General features: G+C 33.6%; 1 protein-coding gene across 1 annotated transcript in view; it reads left to right on the forward strand.

The window, feature by feature from the left end:
• The window catches only part of STT3B (STT3B, catalytic subunit of the oligosaccharyltransferase complex), a 51754-nt gene extending 39490 nt beyond the window's left edge, over positions 1-12264 (forward strand). Inside the window, exons 10-15 of the mRNA XM_006905717.3 lie at positions 507-694; positions 1580-1751; positions 2606-2779; positions 4941-5054; positions 7007-7219; positions 10729-12264. Of these exons, the coding sequence (XP_006905779.1) occupies positions 507-694; positions 1580-1751; positions 2606-2779; positions 4941-5054; positions 7007-7219; positions 10729-10809 (942 nt within the window). The 3' untranslated portion in view covers positions 10810-12264. The remainder of the gene's footprint in view (positions 1-506; positions 695-1579; positions 1752-2605; positions 2780-4940; positions 5055-7006; positions 7220-10728) is intronic.
• Positions 12265-19470: the final 7206 nt, after the last annotated feature.

Genomic DNA, 19470 nt, shown 5'->3' on the forward strand with positions numbered 1-19470 from the left:
GGTGTCAAAAATATAATCTTAACAAGTCTTGGTTTGGGGGTTTGGAAAATGTAAGATTGATTCTGATAATGCAGTCTTTGTCCTATACTAAAGTTCTGCATGGTCTGGATTATAGATGGACAGTATCATTTTCAGGATGAGGAATTCAAATTTTATAAGAAAAGGTTGCCAGATTGGGGCCATTTGGTTATCTCCTTTTATTTAAGTAAAACATAAGAACAACTGAGTTTGAAAGCAGCTTCTCACTAGAGATATTTTGCTCTGTGACCAGTTCCTGGATTGAGTATAGTCCCAGGAAACCTTCTCATTCACATTTGACTTTAAAATCTACCTTCATAATTTTTAGAAACTATTGTATCACTCGCACAAGAATACCTAATGGTTATACATTTTCATTCTCAAAGAGTTAAATTGATAGATTAACATTCTCCCAACTTTTCCCCTTGAGTATCTTAATGAAGCAAGTCAAATGATGAATTTGTCTAACCAGTTTATTGTACCTTCAGGCAGGTAAAGTGAGGAAACATGTAACTGAACAGGAAAAAACTGAAGAGGGATTAGGTCCTAATATAAAAAGCATTGTCACCATGTTGATGCTGATGCTGTTGATGATGTTTGCAGTCCACTGTACCTGGGTCACAAGCAATGCCTACTCCAGTCCAAGTGTGGTCCTGGCCTCTTACAATCATGATGGGTAAGAAAATAACTTGGCTACAAAAAGATTTTACACCTACCCTTTTTTTCTGTCTGAAAAGTTGGAATTCAAAGATAGAATGTTTGTGAGGCTCTGCATTTGAATTTACTGTGTTTTCTTTTGTTCTGTCCCCCGCCACCCACACCCTTTGGTAGAGATGGGTAGCAGTCATAGTATTTCATGCTCTTATTTAGGATATCTTTGCATACATAACATAAGTTTTTCTCAAAGTGTGGTCCTTGGATATGCAATAAGTTCTCACTTAACATCATAAAGAGGTTCTGTGATTTAAAACAACATATACTGAAACCAGCTTTACCATAGGCTAATCGAGTAAGAGTTAAGTTCCTATGACATCTCATTAGTGCTATAACTATAAGGAAAATTATTCAAGGACCTTTTTGTACAGCAACATCATTACCAGGAAGCTTGTTAGAAGTAAACATTCTTAACCCCAACTAAGCCTATTGAATCAGAAACCTGGGGGCCTCAGCAATCTATGGTTTAATAAGCCTTCCATGTGATTATGATGCAGCTAAAATTTAAGAACAACTGATTTATATATTGCCTCTCCTTCTCCCACCCTCACCTCCCGCCCCATCCCAGCTTCTGCTTCACTTGGATGCTTTTTAGACTTGCAAAATATCAGGCCCCTCCCAGAACTACTAAACCAGAATCTGCTTTTTTACCAGATATTTAGGTGATTTGTATGCATATTAAAGTTTAAGAAGTATTAGTCTAGCTCTCTGTTGAGTCCAGTTGTTGAGATTTTAACTGTCATCCTTAAAATGTGAAATTATTCAGTGGCTTGGCACCTCGAGATTTTAAGTTACCCTTATTTACATTTATAGATCTCATTTAAAAGAATATTGTGATTCTTTTCAGCACCAGGAATATCTTAGATGATTTTAGAGAAGCTTACTTTTGGCTAAGGCAAAATACAGATGAACATGCCCGAGTGATGTCTTGGTGGGATTATGGATATCAGATAGCTGGAATGGCTAATAGAACTACTTTGGTGGATAATAACACTTGGAATAACAGCCACATAGCACTGGTAAGAATTCGATACACAAGATCAAAATTACAAATCTTTATTTACTACTTAGCAATCAAGCTTCACCTGTGATTAAGTAGGAAAAATGTAGGTGAAAATACTCTTTCCTTGCTGAATTCTCAAAAGTCCTCTTTATACATTCATTTAATAAAGTGAGTTCAAGATATGCATATTTATTTTGTTTTTAAGAATGATATTTAAGTATCATTCAGAATTATTTCTGGCAAGTCTCATGATATATTTAATTAGAGAATTAGGCAGAATCAAACTTTTAAAACATTAAATTTGACTTGTATTTTGTTTTATAAATTAAGAAAATTATTTGCAAATATTAAAGCAAATGCAACTTATTTTATGGACCCACAAATTATGTTCACTCTATAAGTAATTTACATAAATTAAGGTAACCACTTCTCTGTTCTTTAAAGATTTTAAATAGATAAGGGTGTTAACCAAATGAGTTTTATTTGTATTAGTTTGTAGCTAATCATCAGATATTTGGTAGACTGAAGCGAAAAATATTTGTGCTGGCTAGCTAGCTGGCCCTGAGGTTATGAGAAATTGTTTCTTTTAAGCTTGCCTGCTTTTACATTAAAATGTTAATTTTATGAAACTTAATTAACAAAATATTAGAACATGTATTCTGATTTTCACATTTCTGCTATAATTGGTTATAGTCAGGTAGGTGCTTATAAATCTCAGTAAATTTGTTGAATTAATAGTAAACCATTTCCATAAAAATTCCAAGTAAATCCTATTCTTGAGATGCATTCCATCTTAAGTAAAAATGCACATTTTTATTTTTAGCATATTCTGGGACTAAGTACACATATTCTCATTCTTTTATTCTGTAGGTGGGAAAAGCTATGTCTTCAAATGAAACAGCAGCCTATAAAATCATGAGGAGTCTGGATGTAGATTATGTTTTGGTTATTTTTGGAGGGGTTATTGGCTATTCTGGTGATGACATCAACAAGTTTCTCTGGATGGTTCGGATAGCTGAAGGGGAACATCCAAAAGACATTCGGGTAAGTACCTCAGCTCAGTATCCAAGTAATTCTTTTATCGTGCTGACTGCATCATTCTGTGTCCTAGATAAGTCTCTTACTCTGACTTTACTATTTATTAAAAATACTGTAAGCATTTTCTCAGTTAAACATTTTTGAAACTCATACCTGATACTTCTGTTCTCTCCAAAGCAATCCCTTATGAGGACTCTTGCTTTGACTCCTTCACAGCGTCTCACTTCTGCCATTTCTTTCCATTTCCATTGCTTCCACTTTGTTACTGATCCTTATGATTCTAAACTTGAATTAGGACAGTAACCTTGAAATTGCTATCTTTGTTCCCTCTCCCAAACTAACATGGCATTGATTATGTCATTTTGTAACTTAAAAGTGTTCAATAAATTAAGGAAAAGGGCCTTGAAACCAGACAGACATGAGTTAGAACTAAAACTTTGCCACTGTCAGCTTGGTGCTATGAGCAAGGTATTTTTGGCCATTCAGCATTATATACTTTTGAGCACTAAGTCTTGTTCTAGTCTAGGTTCTGTTGTGATAATGGTAATTAAGGCAGTGACAGATTATCACTGATGAGAATGCCAGGAATAATTCATTTGTAGTGCTGTTTTGAGACTTTGTAGTAAAGTAGATGAAGCCTCATCCTAGTGACTGGTACATAATAATCCCTATAATGAGGCAGTGGTATAAAATCTAAACTCCTTAGCTCGGAATGCAAACTCCTTAATAACGTTGCTTTCCTTTGCTGACCTCTTGTTCCTCTACCAACTTCTTCTACTCTGTCAATCTACTCTGGCCTGTGAAACTTGCTCTGTGGTTTCTTTCCTTGATTCATCTGACACATGGTGTCTGTACTCTTCTCTTCTCTTGGGGTACCTTCCCTACCACAGATTTGTTCCCTCTCCAGAAGCTTTCGCTGGTACATCCATGTCTGTACTCATCATCAAATCACATTCTACCTGTTTTGTAGGTAGATTCTGTCATATCTCTTCCACTCAAGTTGTGAGCTCCTAAAGGAGGGGCACCTAACATTGTGGTTTACATGATAAAGGCACAAAAGATGAGAGTAAGATTCACCCCTGATCCAGAATAAAAGGACATTTAGGAAGAATGTGTGCATGTGTATCATGTGACAGGGATGAAATACAGTAAAGCCCCAAATTTCCTGTTCAAATGTAAATACTGTGACATTTTTCCTTGCTATGATTAATAAACATTATTTCCTTAAGTTAATCTTAATTTCCCCAGTATGTGATTTTCATTTATGCATTTGCTTTAGCAGTATTAAAATTGTAAAGTATGATAGATCCAGATACATGCTTTGAACATTTATATGGAAATTCTAAATTTCTTTGCTTTTTAAATGTACTATTTTTAAACTTTGTAAATAGGTAATATAATCGCATGGTTCAAAAAGTAAAGTATAAAGGAATATACAGTATTTAAAAAAAAAAAAAAGCCCATAGTAATCACTTATTATTTTCTCAGATAGCTTTCTACACTAGTTATTTTACCCATGTACAAGTATTCTTGTGGGGTAAATTTCTAGAAAAGGAATTTCTGTTTATAGTGCCAAATTGGTCCTCTTAGGTTAATTTATGAATTTGATGAGATGTGAGTAAAAATTACTTCAGGAGTTTTCTAAATTCTCTTCTCCCCAACTAAAGAACTAATTTTAGAATTCACATAGAAAAATAAAACATTTAAGAAAACACTGAAAAGAAGTAATTGAGGTGAGGATGAGGATGGGGAAGTTGGAGAAAACGAAACCTGGTATTAAAACCATGGTGTTGGTACCATACTTTTTAAATTATAGAGGTTTTATGTCGTGCTTAAAATCTGCTAGATTTAATTGCCTTCCCTAACTCCAACAAAGAGTATTGTTCTTTTTTCTGTTTTCCTAAATGCTCTTCTTACTTTTTATAAATGATTTCTAGATTCATCTTTAAAAAACACCCATGATAGTTTTGTGGAGATTTTTTTTTTAGAGATTACATTAAATTTATAAATTAATAACCTGATACAATATTTTTTTGATATGTAACTAAATATGGCTTTATGAAGATACCCTAAAAGCTAGTCTTCATGGGGAAATGTAAAGGGGAATCTGTAGCTTTGAATATGTTAAATTGAAGTGACACAGAAACTTGTGGTTTCTTTCTTGTAGGAAAGTGACTACTTCACCCCACAAGGAGAATTCCGTGTAGACAAAGCAGGATCCCCCACTTTGTTGAATTGCCTTATGTATAAAATGTCATATTACAGATTTGGAGAAATGCAGGTTAGTTACATAAGTTTTCCTATAATCTTTATTTAAAGCAATATTTTCAAGTAGTCTTGTTTGCATCTAGAAAACAGGATAATGATTCTTTTGTTGTGCTGTAAGAAAAATGTTTTTATCTAAAGATTCTCTCACGTGCCTATTAAATTTAGATTTCTGAAACTTCTATGTGAAAAATTATGAAAATTCTAGACCAAGGATTTCTTTCTAAGACAGTAATTAATATTAGACTCAAGTCCAACCTTTGCTCGACATCCCACCTTTTGGCCTCATGCTTTTTTGAAATCATCGTTTTCTAGGTAAGAGGTCTTCCAGCTTAGGCAACAGTGTGCTTGGTGGGAAAAGCCTGAAATTTAAGAGTTTAATTATATAGACACTTTAGATATTCACTCTATCTCTGTTCATTACCACAGAGAGCTAGCACTGTCTAGGTCAGAATTTCCTAGAAAATTAGAGTGTACTTACTGTCATAACACTTATGTTTTAAATCTGGCTCTGTCAGGTCATGTAACCCTTGGATAAGACACATCCTCCCTGGACTTGTTTTTTTTTTTCCTTGTCTATATAATGGATAGGACTGATAACTTAATTTCTGAGGTTTTTTATGGCTTTTAGATTGCATGACTGTGATACACAGTTAAACGTTCACACCAAAATTGCAGTGAAAACTGCCTATTCCATATTGTGTTCTGGTTAAGTTGATACTAGAAGGCAGAGGAAAAATTGCTTTTATAATTTTATACAAACACCAGGGATCAGCATAATGTTCATCACTATTAATTTGGAATTACTCTGCAGGTGGCTTTTAAAAAACAGACAGTAATTTTACTACTAAATTTAGGTTTTTGCTTGTGCTCTGATTTCTTCTGAAGGCCACTGCCTAGTCTCTAAATGCATGCTAAGGAAAGAGCACTTAAACCATAATAATTAGCTACCTCAGGAAATGGATCAAAGATTAGTTTCTATGTTCACTAATGATAGCATCAAAGGAGTTTTTTTATCGACAGTTTTAAGCCGTGCTTCTAGCATACTTTCATTTTGATGTCTTCTCTACTCAAGAATAACATACGTTTAAGACATGAAATATAACTTTCTGTTGTGTAGATATGCAAAAACAAGTAATTCTCTCATTAGAGCAGATTTAGTTTTGCTTTAAAGTTGAATTCACTTATGCTCTGTGTGTCAATATAAACTTGTCTGAGAATTTCTTAAAATCTCCCCCAACTCCAGTTTTTCCTCTTCATTCCTCATAAATCCTCCCTTGGTTTGACTTTTAAAACTTCCTTTGTAGTTCCCACTTTCAGGATGTAGTATCACTACTTACTTAGGCATTTATGGAACAAATAACACTGGGGAGATAAAGCCACACTCTGAATAAGGTAAAGTCATAATGCAGCTTACATCCTGGTGGAGGATACAGGTAATTTTCAAAATAAAAAAACTTTAGCAATGAACAAGAAAGAGTAAAAGATAAGAAAACAGTGGAGGAGACTTCTCAACCACCAATCTCAAGAAAATATTTCCCTGAAGAGATGATATTTGGGCTGAGACCAAAGGAAAGAGCCAGCCATAGAAAAGAGCTGAATGAAGAACTTTCAGGAGAGAATATATAGTGCAAAACCCAGGGACAAAAAAGAAGTCTCTTCTGTGTGTTCTTCTATATACCTATAAAAAGAGTTTTAATGGATTTCATTTTGCTCTTTTTTTTTTTTTTTTAAATGCCTGCAGGCTTCTCATTCACTCTGAGGGTTCAGTGAAATTCTAATTGTGATATATTTATTGTCTCTCATCCTGATTTCTTCCTATCTGGTTAGCATATGAGTACTGTTACAGTATATTACTCTGGTTCTATTTTTCGAGTTTAAAGGGGGAGGGTTTTATTTGATGATAACACTACCTTCTAATACTGAATGATCCAATATAGTTAACATCCAATACTGTCACTTTTGCAGCTGGATTTTCGTACACCGCCAGGTTTTGATCGAACACGTAATGCAGAGATTGGAAACAAGGACATTAAATTCAAGCATTTGGAAGAAGCCTTTACATCAGAACACTGGCTTGTAAGGATATATAAAGTGAAAGCACCTGATAACAGGGAAACACTAGACCACAAACCTCGAGTCACCAACATTTTCCCGAAACAGAAGTATTTATCAAAGAAGGTTGGTATCAAGTTGAAGTCATGTCTGTAAAAGGCTAACTCAGGGTTGGTTGATCTGAAAAATAATTACCGAAATTGCTAATAAATTTCCATTTGCCAGGTCTATAAAGACTATGGCTTATATGCAGAGTAAATTATCAAGATAGCCTGCTTTCCAACTGACCACTTCAGATATCCCAAACAGCAATTTTTTCTGGATAGCATAGTGATTGTCAGTGAATCAAACTGAGATTTTCCAGAGGTGTTCTGGCTTTTGTTTGTGCCATTCTCATTAGTAAGACTTATTTGTAAAGTAAGATGTGTCTGTGGCCATCATTTTCTGAACTCAAAGTAAAAGTGAAAATAAAAATGCCAAACACTAAAGTAATACAGCTGTGATTCATTCCTTATCTTTTAGTCAAAGCAAATTTTTATTGCATTTTCATGTTCTTTTCTTAGTATAATAGTGCTTTATTAATCATTGAATAAAAAATAAGTTTGAGTTGGTTGAGTCCAGAATCAAAAAAAATCATTTATCTTAAGATAATTATTTTTAAATATAATTATCACGTCAAAGCTTGTAGACAGGAATTATGATAAGACAATTGCAGTCCTTTTGTACAAATCTTTAATAAGATAGAAGTATATTATTGTTGGAGGTCATTGTTGCTCACTTAAGCCAAATAGATCCAATCTTTGCTACAAAAAACTACTAAAAAGGTATATTTGTATAGATTGCCTTCTGTGGGAGATGGGAAATAATGACCCCTCATATATGAAATATTAAGTGTATTTTAAGGTACTACTTACTACCCTTACAATACTAATTATTATTAGACTTGTTTTTTAGTCTTAAGTCTTTAAAGGTGCTTCAGTTTATATTGCTCACATCAATTACAGTAATCTCCCCTTGTACTTGGGGGATATGTATCAAGACCCCCAGTAGATGCTTGAAACTGCAGATAATACGAAACCCTATATATAAGCTGTTTTTTTCCTATACATACATACCTTTTCACTTAAGGAAGCACTTTACAAGGGTTGTCTTTGGCACAAATTATCAGATCACTACTCTTGCACTTTGGGGCCATTATTAAGTAAAATGAAGGCTGTTATTTGAACACAAGCACTGCAATACCTACCATGGCAGTTGATCTGATAACCAAGACGGCTGCGAAGTGACTAATAGGCCAGGCAGGGACGAGAGTGTATATAGTGCAGAGACTCTAGACAAAAGAATGATTCACATTTTGGGCAGGACAGAGCAGATAGATAGCACAAGATTTTGTCACACTACTCAGAGTGGCACAAAATTTAAAACTTATGAATTGTTTATTTCTCGAGTTTTTATTTGATATTTTCATACTGAGGGTTAACTAAAACTGAATAATAATGGACGATTGTATTTTAAATCATTGGAGCAATTATCCCTTTACGTTACTTAAACTATACTTCAAATATATTCAGAATACAGGTAATTTCAGTTTGCACTATAAAAGTGCTGAGTATTAACCGTATGATATATAAACAGAAACTTTTTAAATGAATAATTTATGTGCCAGATACGGGTTACCATATCTAGACTACTGTATTTAAATGTCACATACAGCTGACACTCATTTTGTTGGTCATATAAAATTTCACTTGCCAGTCTTTACATCAAATGATAGATCAAATGATCTGGTTTCTCAGGCATGTGGTAGGAGAAGCTGGTGAGTCATCAGTGTAGTAGTCAAAGAAAATGCTACTAGCTAGTCTCAAGGCCAGTTACTCCTAAAACATCTAAGCCTAGTTAAGGTCTACTTTTTCTGAAAAACAAAGCCATTAAACTTGTCTAACTGATTATAATGAATTTTCTTAATCTGACCTCTTTTGTGTTCCCATCATTTCCTCCAAAATGAATAAGTGAGTGGATAAATAAAAATTATTTTTATAGTCTGTTTCGTATGCCCAAAACATATTCTAGTAGCCAACAATATGGATTTTGAATGTCTGGTGTTGATGGCTTTATATTCTCTTTTTTGTACTAGCAGTAGAGGAATGCTTTTTGTTTGCTTTCCCCTCTCCATCTGGTTTTTACTTTGGGCATGGGGGATATGAGTACAGCTGTCATTCTAGTTTTCCCGCCACTGCAAAGCTGACATGGCTGAGGCACTAGGGCTGCAAAAAAGACTTTTGGGCCTGGCTTACTGCCCACAGAGAAAAACACCTTGAGGGTCTAGTTACATACCTTGCATAGACCTGGGACATTTTACATGATCTCTAGAAAAGGTTTCATGTTAGAAATCTGTATAATGATGATAAAGAAATTAACTCCTTGACGTGGTTTGAATTTTTTTTAATTGCGCCCTCTGATACTTTTTACTTTAATAAATAAGTTAATCATAAAGTAACACATTGTGAACAAGTTAGGAGCAGCTAATTTTTGTAACCTTAAAAAGGATTGCATTTTGCCTTGTGTTCTTGTCCCTGTTAGAAAAAAAATTATAAATTGTTTTAAGCCGAACACCTTAAATAAATGTATATGATACTTGATTTATTCTGTTTCTGAAACCTCCTCTAAGAGTTGTATTTAAATGTAAAAATTGAATTGAGTGGTCAGTCTCTTTAAGTCTTCAGCCTCTGCTAACCCAGTGCTTTAATGGTGTATTAAATTACTTATTTCCAAAAATTACTTATTTCTGACACAGGTATTAGAAAAAGCAAATATCGCATTGGCAGATACATATGCCAGTGTGCTATGTGCATAGACATATGTGTTATGATTTATCTTGTAGGTTTCTAACATGGCAAACATTTTTGCAGTAATTTCTGCCACCGCATTTGTAGTTTTTTTATACTAGAAAACATCTGTTGAAAGTGTTTGGGATTCTGAAGTATTAAGAAAAATGTGTTATTTTAAAAATTGTGAAACTCAAGGAATATGGGTTTATTTCTGAGTGTTTGGTCTTTCTTTCTTTTTAATTGCTTATTTTCCTACCTAAATTGGAGAAGTTGCCCAGTAACTGTTTTTCTTTCATTTTTGACATAGGTACTATCATCCTCATTTTACAGATAAGAAAACTGGGGTTCCAAAAGTTACTAAGTTAATTTGTATTTCTGATGCACAGCCACTTCTTGGAGGCTAAACCAGGAACAACATTAACATATTCTGATTCCTTAGTTTAGTGTTGCATTCTATCATGCCTGGAAATGTAATTATTACAGCTAAGCATTTAGTGGTTGAGAGAGGAGGTGGGGATTCATTCACCTGATCAATGTGATATGCATTTGAGTAATGCTCTGGTAGTCATTTCATCTTAAAGCTAAGGACCTAGTCCAGTTTATCTTGGATCTCAGCATACTCAGCATAGAACAAGGTAGTGGAGTCCAGCCATAGGAAGAGCTAAGGGCTTACTAAGACAGTCTTCATCACAGTGCAGTAAACCGCGCGTGCGTGCGCGTGCGCGTGTTGTATGTGTGTGTGTGTGTGTGTGTATTTTAATCTGTAGGAAACCTACACTAACACCATGTGTTCTGTTTTCTTTTTAGACTACGAAAAGGAAGCGTGGCTACATTAAAAATAAGCTCATTTTTAAGAAAGGCAAGAAAATATCTAAGAAGACTGTTTAAATACACTGTTCTGGTTCCTAACTTGAAGCAGTTGTCCTTGTGAGAACCGGTCTTTGCCTTTAGCTCATGTCATGTTTCACAGCAACAGAGGGTACAGAACCATCACTGGTCCAGGTTAATGTACAATACTTTCTGGCAATGCCTGATTTAAAAAATAAAATTGGCTTATTGAGAACAGCTGTTTTCGATTTGTAATGTGAAGCAAGACAGAGCACTGCTGTAAATGTCTAACAGCAGATTTTTTTATTGGTACATATTATCCTTCAAATCTGAGAATTTGGACTAATTGCACCAAAGAACCCTCTAATTTGGTCCCAGGCACATGCATACTTGTCAATGTTTTTATTCTTTTACAAGACCTGCATTTTATTTGAATTATCCAAATAGCAATATATAAATTACAAATGACAATGTGATGTGAGCTTCTTGAACCAGTAAACTACTACAGGTCTGAGAAAGAGGTATTAGAAACATAATTATACTTCTTTGAATTATATTTATTTTCATGTTTCTCCAGTGCAAAGAATGTTTCATCAAATGTACATTTTCTGTTGCTTACTGTTTGCTCTAAGAAGCTGCTGTTTCAAAGATGAACCTCTAGTAACTAATTGATTTTAATAGTTTTTTATGTTGACACATTATTGCTGCTGTTAGCAGTTGTTTTCACCAGGTACTTAAAGAGCAGATATCATACGTGTTCATTCAAGGGCTAAATTTATATCCTTTGGAAATCATGGCAACTGCACAGAATGTTGCTTACCAGGATGGGGTTTGTATCTTAGTACTGAAGTTAGCACTGTGTTTACATGTAAAAGATTGAGGAAAAAACCCTTAAAGTGAACAGGTGTCCAAAGTTCATTTTCTGTGACTCTTTAAAATGACAACGGATTTGTAAAGTTTGCCTGGACTTCTCTCATTTTATAACATTTTCGTCCATCACAGTGATTTTGTCCTCTGCTCCAAATTTTTTAAATCCCTTCAGCATTTGATGAAACACTCTTTAATGCTATATGCATTTTCTTACTTTTATTAAAAATGTGACAGTTGTCAAAAATGCACTAAAATATAAATGGAGATTGAACACGTTCACTTTCCACCTTATAGGCAACTTTATATAGACTTGAAAATTTTCTCCAGTTGTTTAGTAAAAGTGAAAGAGAAAGGTTTTTTCCTGCCACAAGATGTAACTTTTTTTTTATATATAAACAAGCATAACTTACACCACTGCTTTTGGTGGAAAAGTGCAGAATACAGAATAGTATGTACCTTTTATGAAGAAAAGTGTAATTTACAATATTCAGTGAGAATGTTACTGCTGATTTTCTTTTCCAAAGTGTAGAATATTCTTTGATTTATAGAATTCATTTTTGACCCTGATGATGGTTCTTTTACAGACCAATAAAATGGCTGAACATTTTCACAAATAATAAAGTGTAACTAAATCTGGATTTCTGATACCTTGTCATTTGGGGGATTTTATTTTACTTTATTGCTTTAAAATTCAGAAGTTGTTGACTGTAGGGAAAATAAAGTTAATTCAGATTTTGTGTTAAGTGTGTTGTCTTTTACAAATATTTTTTCAGAGGAGTTACTGAACATATCCGTCCTTGGTCACTTTTACAAGGGTTTTAGAGAATATGTGTAGAAAAGAGATGCTAGATTAGTTAACTCAGACCTGTTATTTTGTTTTGCCTTCTTTTCACTGTAGACTGAAAATTTCTTACTTTTTATGGGTTAGTGACAGGGAAAACACCTAGCCACATAGGAATTTTGTCTCCATTTAAAGGAGGATAGGGCTGTAACAAAAGCCCTACTTCAGAAAGTTCTGATATTTAATTAGGTTTTCATTGTAGAATTTCCTCATTAAGGGCAGGAATGAACTCTCAACCTTTTTCAGTTTTAGAGAATACCATTTTGGTTCAGTAGGTTGTCTCAGTAAAACACCATATTATAGCAACATTTGTGACTATTGTAGCATAAAAGCAAAATTATAGTAGTTTAAATACATTGGAATATATGATAATTGGCTCAGAATAGCCTTTAGATCTCTAAATTTATTTCATGTATGATCACTAACACTGTACATCACAGAGGGAGGTATTAAAGATCAAGACCTCCAACTTTTAGACTACATAGCTTTAGTTTTTGTTCCACATCTTAGAATTGCTTTGTAGTATAAATTAGGCAGTAAGACAACAAGTCCAAAGATAAAATTCAGTTTTCAAACTTACATTGTTACCTTGAGTCCCTAGGCCATGACCAAGAGGCCAGCATTTATAGAATATTACTGTTTACATAGCTGAGAGGCCATAAGATCATGAAATCCAGAGCTTTTTTTTAACTGTGGTGATATATAGCAAAATTTACATCTTAACCATTTTAAAATGTACAGCTCAGTAGTGTTGAGTACATTCACATTGTTGTGCAACCAAGCTCCAGAATTCTCTTCTTCCTGCAACTGCTGCTGCTTGATGGCAGGCGGGTTTTGTCAGAAATCTGCTTTGCTGCCCGTAATACTCAATTGAGGTAGGTGGAATAATGGATAAGTGTAGAAGTCAATTGCAGTCTGCAGTTGAGACTCAGGAAATTGAGACAGAGCAACCAGTAAAGAAATGTTACTGTTTATTTTAAACCTTTCTTGTAAACTGTGAAATGTAACACAGAACACAAAAATGTATACCAGAGAACAGAACAGTGCCAGTATTCCAGAAGCTTCTTCATTCTCCCTCCCAGTCAGTGGCTTGTCCCACTTCCCCCTCCAGAAGATAATCACTGTCCTTGCTTTTAAGGTAATAGATTTCTGGTTTTAATACTTAAGTATTTTTCTCCAAACATGTTTAATTGCAGCTATTCTTTCAACAAATAAATGGAATCAAAGTATATATTTTTTTGTATCTAGTTTCAGTGTTTGTGTGAAATTCAGAATATCATAGGCAGCAGTAATTTTCACTGAAATATAGTACTCATTCGCTTACATGTTGTGTCTCACCCTCTCCCATCCCTCCTCCTCCTTCATCCTCAACCCATTCTATTGATGTATATTTACATCGTTTCCAGTTTGAGGATATTACAAATGCTATAGGAATATTACAAATGCTATAGGAATATTCTTTGACATCTATCTCTCTTGGAGCTTATACGTATGCATTTTTGTGGGTATTTACCTAATGAAGAATTGCTAGGTGGGTATGAAGGTTTTTGTGACTCCCACATCCTTATCAGCCTTTGTCTGTTGGGTGAATAATGATTTTCATTGTGTTTAATTTGCTTTTCCCAGGTTACCAATGAGATTGGATATTTGGAAACCCCCTTTTAATAAGATTTTAGTCCTAGTCCATTTTTCTGTTAGTTTTTTAAAAAATGTTAGTAGTTCTCTATATGTCCTGTATATAAGCCCTTCATTGTTTTAAAATGCCTACGAATTCATTAATTTAATGTCTTATTTTTCAATCTTTTGTATGCCTGTAGCTTTTTTTGCCATTTAAAAATTCTTTTCCTAACCTGAGGTGTGAAGATAGTCTCTTGTATTCTTTTCTAGAAATTTTATTGTTTTATATTTTATACTTAGGAATTCATTTGTTGATTATGATATTTTTTATTTTTTTTTGCATGTGTATACCTAATTGTCAATGTAACATTTATTGAAAAGACCATTCTCCTGCAGCTGTGCAGTACTCCTTTTATAGTACACCAAGTGTCCATATGAGCCTATTTCTTGACTCTTATATTCCATAGAGTGCTCACCTTTGTGTGCTGAAGATAATAACTTGAAGATAATTAAGATATGGTAAAGCAAGTCTCTCTCCCATCCCCACCTTGTTTAAACTTGGCTGTTTATGGCCCTTTGCTTTCTCATAAATTTTAGAACTAAGTTGTCAGTAACACCAAAAAGAAGTCTTTTTGGGCTTTCAATTGGGCATTGAAACTATTTGGAGAAAATTTGCTCCTTTGAAATAATTGAGATGTCTATCTATGAACATGGTATATGCTTAGATTTATATAGGTCTAGGTCATCTTTAACTTGTTTTATATTTTTTAAATAGGTCTTGCACATTTTCATAGGTGCTATTACAAGGTATGTGTTATTTTTGATAGTCATATTTTCCAAATATCAATATATAGTTTGATTTTATATGTTGAAATTATATTCAACAATTAAACTCATTCTCATAATTCAGATTATTTTTTATTATAAATATGCCATCATAATTGGAGAATGGCAGTTTTGTTTCTAATAGACATTTAATTTTCTTGCTTTTGCTACACTAGTTAAGACATTCACTATGATGCTACATAGAAAAGATATCCTTGTCATTTCTCTCGTGGGAAATTTTTGATATTTCTCTTTTAAGTATGTTTACTGTAGATATTTTTGATTGAGAACATATTTTTCCCAGTTTGCTATGACTTTTTGTCATGAAAGTTGTTTTATCAAGTGTTTTTTCCATTAACATAATTCTGGGGGTTTTCTCCTTTATTCTGTTAATACAGTGAATTAGACTGTTGCACAGTGTAAACTAAGTTTGTGTTCCTGGAATAATGATCAATGTTTGATAGAATTGGCTGGTATAAACCATTTGGGCCTAGATTTTTCTTTGTGCAAAGATTTTTAATTACAGATTCAATTATTTTACAGACACAAGATTGGTTTTTCTATTCATTATGTCAGTTTTGGTAAGTTGTATTTTTAAAGGAATTTGTACATTTCATCTAAATTTTCAAATAGATTAAAGTAAAATTGTTGCTAATATCACTTAATCATTTCAGGGTCTGAAGATTTCATAGTGATGTAGTGTTTGTGCCTGAGAATTTTTTTCTTCTTGCCTCCCTGTTTGTCTCTTCTCTGTTTTGTTCCTGATTTTCTTTGTTTTTATCAATTTTGTTAGACTTTTTTTCAAAGACCAGCTTGCATTCCCCCGCCTCCCTTAACTTGTGTTAATGTCCTTCTGTTTCTTTGGAGGAGAGGTGTTTTTAACTTGTGTGGATTTTTTCTTTTCCTAAGATATGAATTTAAGTTATATATTTACTCCTAGCATACTTTGTCTCACAGGTTTTGATGTGAACTGTCATTCAGTTTAATTCATATTTTAAATCCCATTATAATTGTTTGAACCATGGGTTTTTTAATGTACATTGCTTAATTTTCAAATATGGTAGCTTTTTGGTTATCCTTTTATTATCAGTTTCTATCTTAATTGCATTGTACTCAGATGCTGAGTGTAATCCTTTAAAAATTTGCTCTGTGATCTAGCTGTATCTCCATAACCCTGAGGCTTGTTCTGTTACTTGCTGAGGATGTACTCTAATCATATACTCTTATAGATTTGCCTATTCCTCCTTGAACTGTCATTTTTTTCTTTATATATATTTTGAACCCCTATTATTAGGTATGTATACATTGGGACTTTTCAGGTAAATGATTTTTTTAATTTTTTTTATTTTTTGGAAATATTGGACTTTATTTTCAGCAATGCTTTTTATTAGACCCTATTTTGTCTGATTAATAAGTGTTAGCATTCTTAAAATGTCTTCTAAGGTATCCTACTTTAGATTTGTTGAGCTTTTAACTTTGTTAGCTTGTCGGTTTTCATTAGTTTAAATTCTGTCATCCCTTTAAATATCGCTTCTGCCCCATTCTCTCTCTCTGCCCCTTCTAAGACTGATTAAACATAAATGACCTTTGTTGGCTGTATTTCTCTCCTTTTGCCTTTTCATTTTGTATTTTCTCCAGACTTACTTATCATTTATAGCTATCTGATATTAAACCCATCCATCGAGTTCATTTTCCTTATCCTGAGATTTATCTTCCCCCTCTCTAGTCTGGTTTGTTCTGGTGTTTTTTTGTTTTTTGTTTGTTTGTTTGTTTGTTTGTTTTGTTTTTATGGTTTAAAGGAATATAGAGACCTATGTCTGTGGAAAATTTACCATTTCATATCTTTGGTCTATGTAGAATTAATTTTTAGGTCTGTAATCTATTGAGTTTATTTTTGTATATGGCTCAAAGCATGAGTTTTATTTTAGCCAACACTGTTTGTTGAAAAGATTATTTCTCCCATTTAATTGACGCTACTGTAGAAAACTGGTCAAAATGTGTTAATCTATTTCTGATTTCTCTATTCTGTTCCATGAATCTATGTGTATCCTCATAGCAATACTATATTGTCTTGATTAACTAGGTTTTCAGTAAGTCTTGAGATTATGTAATATGACTTGCTATATCTTTGTTCAATGGCTTTTTAATATTTACTCTGAGACTGCAGGCATACACTATGTATTTTGAGCAAATGAAGATGTATGGTGACCCAACCTACGACTGACATAGGATTAATATCCAGAATATGTAAACAACTCTTAGGAAAAGACACACAAGGTTTGATTAGTCCTAACAGAAGAAATCTAAATGGCAAATATATAAAAAGGAACATACCTACCCTGTTAGCTAAAACGTGCAAGTAAGTGTTAGGATGGATGTACGAAAACATTCTCATACATCGCCAGTGGGAACTTAAACTGTTAAAATCATTCCGAAAAACTGTTCAACATTAGCTGATTGCAGGTGAAGATACAGTCTCAACAGTTCTAACTCTCTCAAAAACAGCTAAGATAAATTCATAGCAATATGTTCGTATAATGGAATAGTATAGAAGGAAAACGAATGAACTACATTTGGGTGGAATAACACGGTTCCATTTATATACAGTTCAAAAACAGGCAAAACTAATACATTGTTTAGAAAAGTATACTTTTTTATACATAGTATAAAAGTTATAAAGTAAAGCAGGATGTGATTACCCACAAAGTTGACGGGCTAGGGGGAGAATAATGGGGGCTTTAATTAGGAATGGGTAAGTAGGGAGGTTCTGGAGTGATGGCAGTATTCCATCTTTTTTAAAGTATGAATATAAATTTATTCAAAGCATAGTAATTATCCTTATGAAATTTTTTATTTTTTTTCAATTGCAGATGACATGCCATATTAGTTTTGTATATAACTTGGAAAGTGATCACTCTATAAGGGTAGTACCCACCTGACACCATACATAATTATTGTAATACTGACTTTATTCATTATGCTGTATTTTATATTCCTCGATTTTGTAACTGCCAATTTATACTTATTTCCTTTGCCTTTTTCACCCATCCCCTCAACCCACTTCCTATCTGGCATCCATTAATTTGTTCTCTGTATTTGAGTTTGTTTTGTTCATTTTTGTTTTCTAGATTGCACATGTAAGTGAAATCATATGGTATTTATCTTTGTCTGACTCACTTAGCATAATACCTTCTAGTTCCATCCATGTTGTCACAAATGGCAAGATTCCATTCTTTTTTATGGTTGAATAATATGTATGTATCACATCATTTTTGTCCATTCCTCTATTGATGGACACCTAGGTTGCTTCCATATCTTAGGTACTGTAAACAATGTTGCAGTGAACATAGGAGTGTATAAACCTTTTCAAATTAGTGTTTTGGTTTTGTCTGGAAGAGGAATTGCTATGTCATATGGTGGTTTTATGTGTATTTTTTGAGAGACCTCCATATTGTTTTCCATAGTAGTTGTACCAGTTTAAAATCCCAGCAATGGGATTTGTGCTTTTTTTAGTTCTTTTAGGTGTAAGGTTAAATTGTTTGAGATTTCTATTTCTTGAGGTAGGCCTGTATTGCTCTGAATTTTTCTCTTAGAACTGCTTTGGCTGTGTCCTATAGATTTGGTGTTCTTGTGTTTTCGTTTTCTGTCAAGGTATCTTTTGATTTCTTCTTTGATCTCACTGTTAACCCATTTATTTAGGAGCCTCCACGTGGTTGTGTTTTTCAGTTTTCTTCTTATAATTAATTTCTATTTTCATAGCACTGTGATCAGAGAAGATAGGTACGATTTCAGTTTTTTTTTAATTTATTGAGACTCGTTTTGTGGCCTAACGTGTTCTATCCTGGAAAATGTTCCATGGGCTCTTACAAAGTATATATTCTGCTGCTTTGGGTGAAATGTCCTAAAAATATCACTTCAGTTCATCTGATCTAATGTGTCATATAAGGTCACTTTTTCTCATTGGTTTTGTCTGACCATTGATGCCAATGGAGTGTTAAAGTCCCTAACTACATTACTGTTGGTCTTTCCCTTTATGTCTGTCAATATTTGCTTTATATGTTTAGGTGCTCCTATGTTGGGTGCGTAGACGTTTACGAGAGTTATATCCTCTTGTTGGACTGATCTCTTTCTTATTATGAATTGCCCTTGTCTCTCATTATGGCCCTTGTTTGTCTGTTTTGTCCAATAGAAGTATAACCACCCAGCTTTTTTTCATTTCCATTTGTATGAAATATCTTTTTTCCATTTCTTTATTTTCAGTCTGTATCTTTTGACCTGAAGTGGGTCTCTTGTAGGCAGCATATGTATGTGTCTTGTTTTATCCATTCAGCCACCCTATGTCTTTTGATTAGAGCATTTAAAGTATTGTAGTTATGTAGTTATTGCCATTTTATTGTTTTCTGATTGATTTTGCAGTTCCGTTCATTTCTAATTCTCTTTTAGGTTGATGATTCTCTATAGTGTTTGAATTCCTTTCTATTTCTTGTATATCTCTTGTAGATTTTTGGTTTGTGGTTGTTTCCAAGTGCTTCATGTATACCAGGCTTTGTTTACAGCAGTCTTTTTTA

Source organism: Pteropus alecto, unplaced genomic scaffold (genome assembly GCF_000325575.1).
Source record: "Pteropus alecto unplaced genomic scaffold, ASM32557v1 scaffold10, whole genome shotgun sequence".
In the NCBI taxonomy this organism is placed as follows: Eukaryota; Metazoa; Chordata; class Mammalia; order Chiroptera; family Pteropodidae; genus Pteropus; species Pteropus alecto.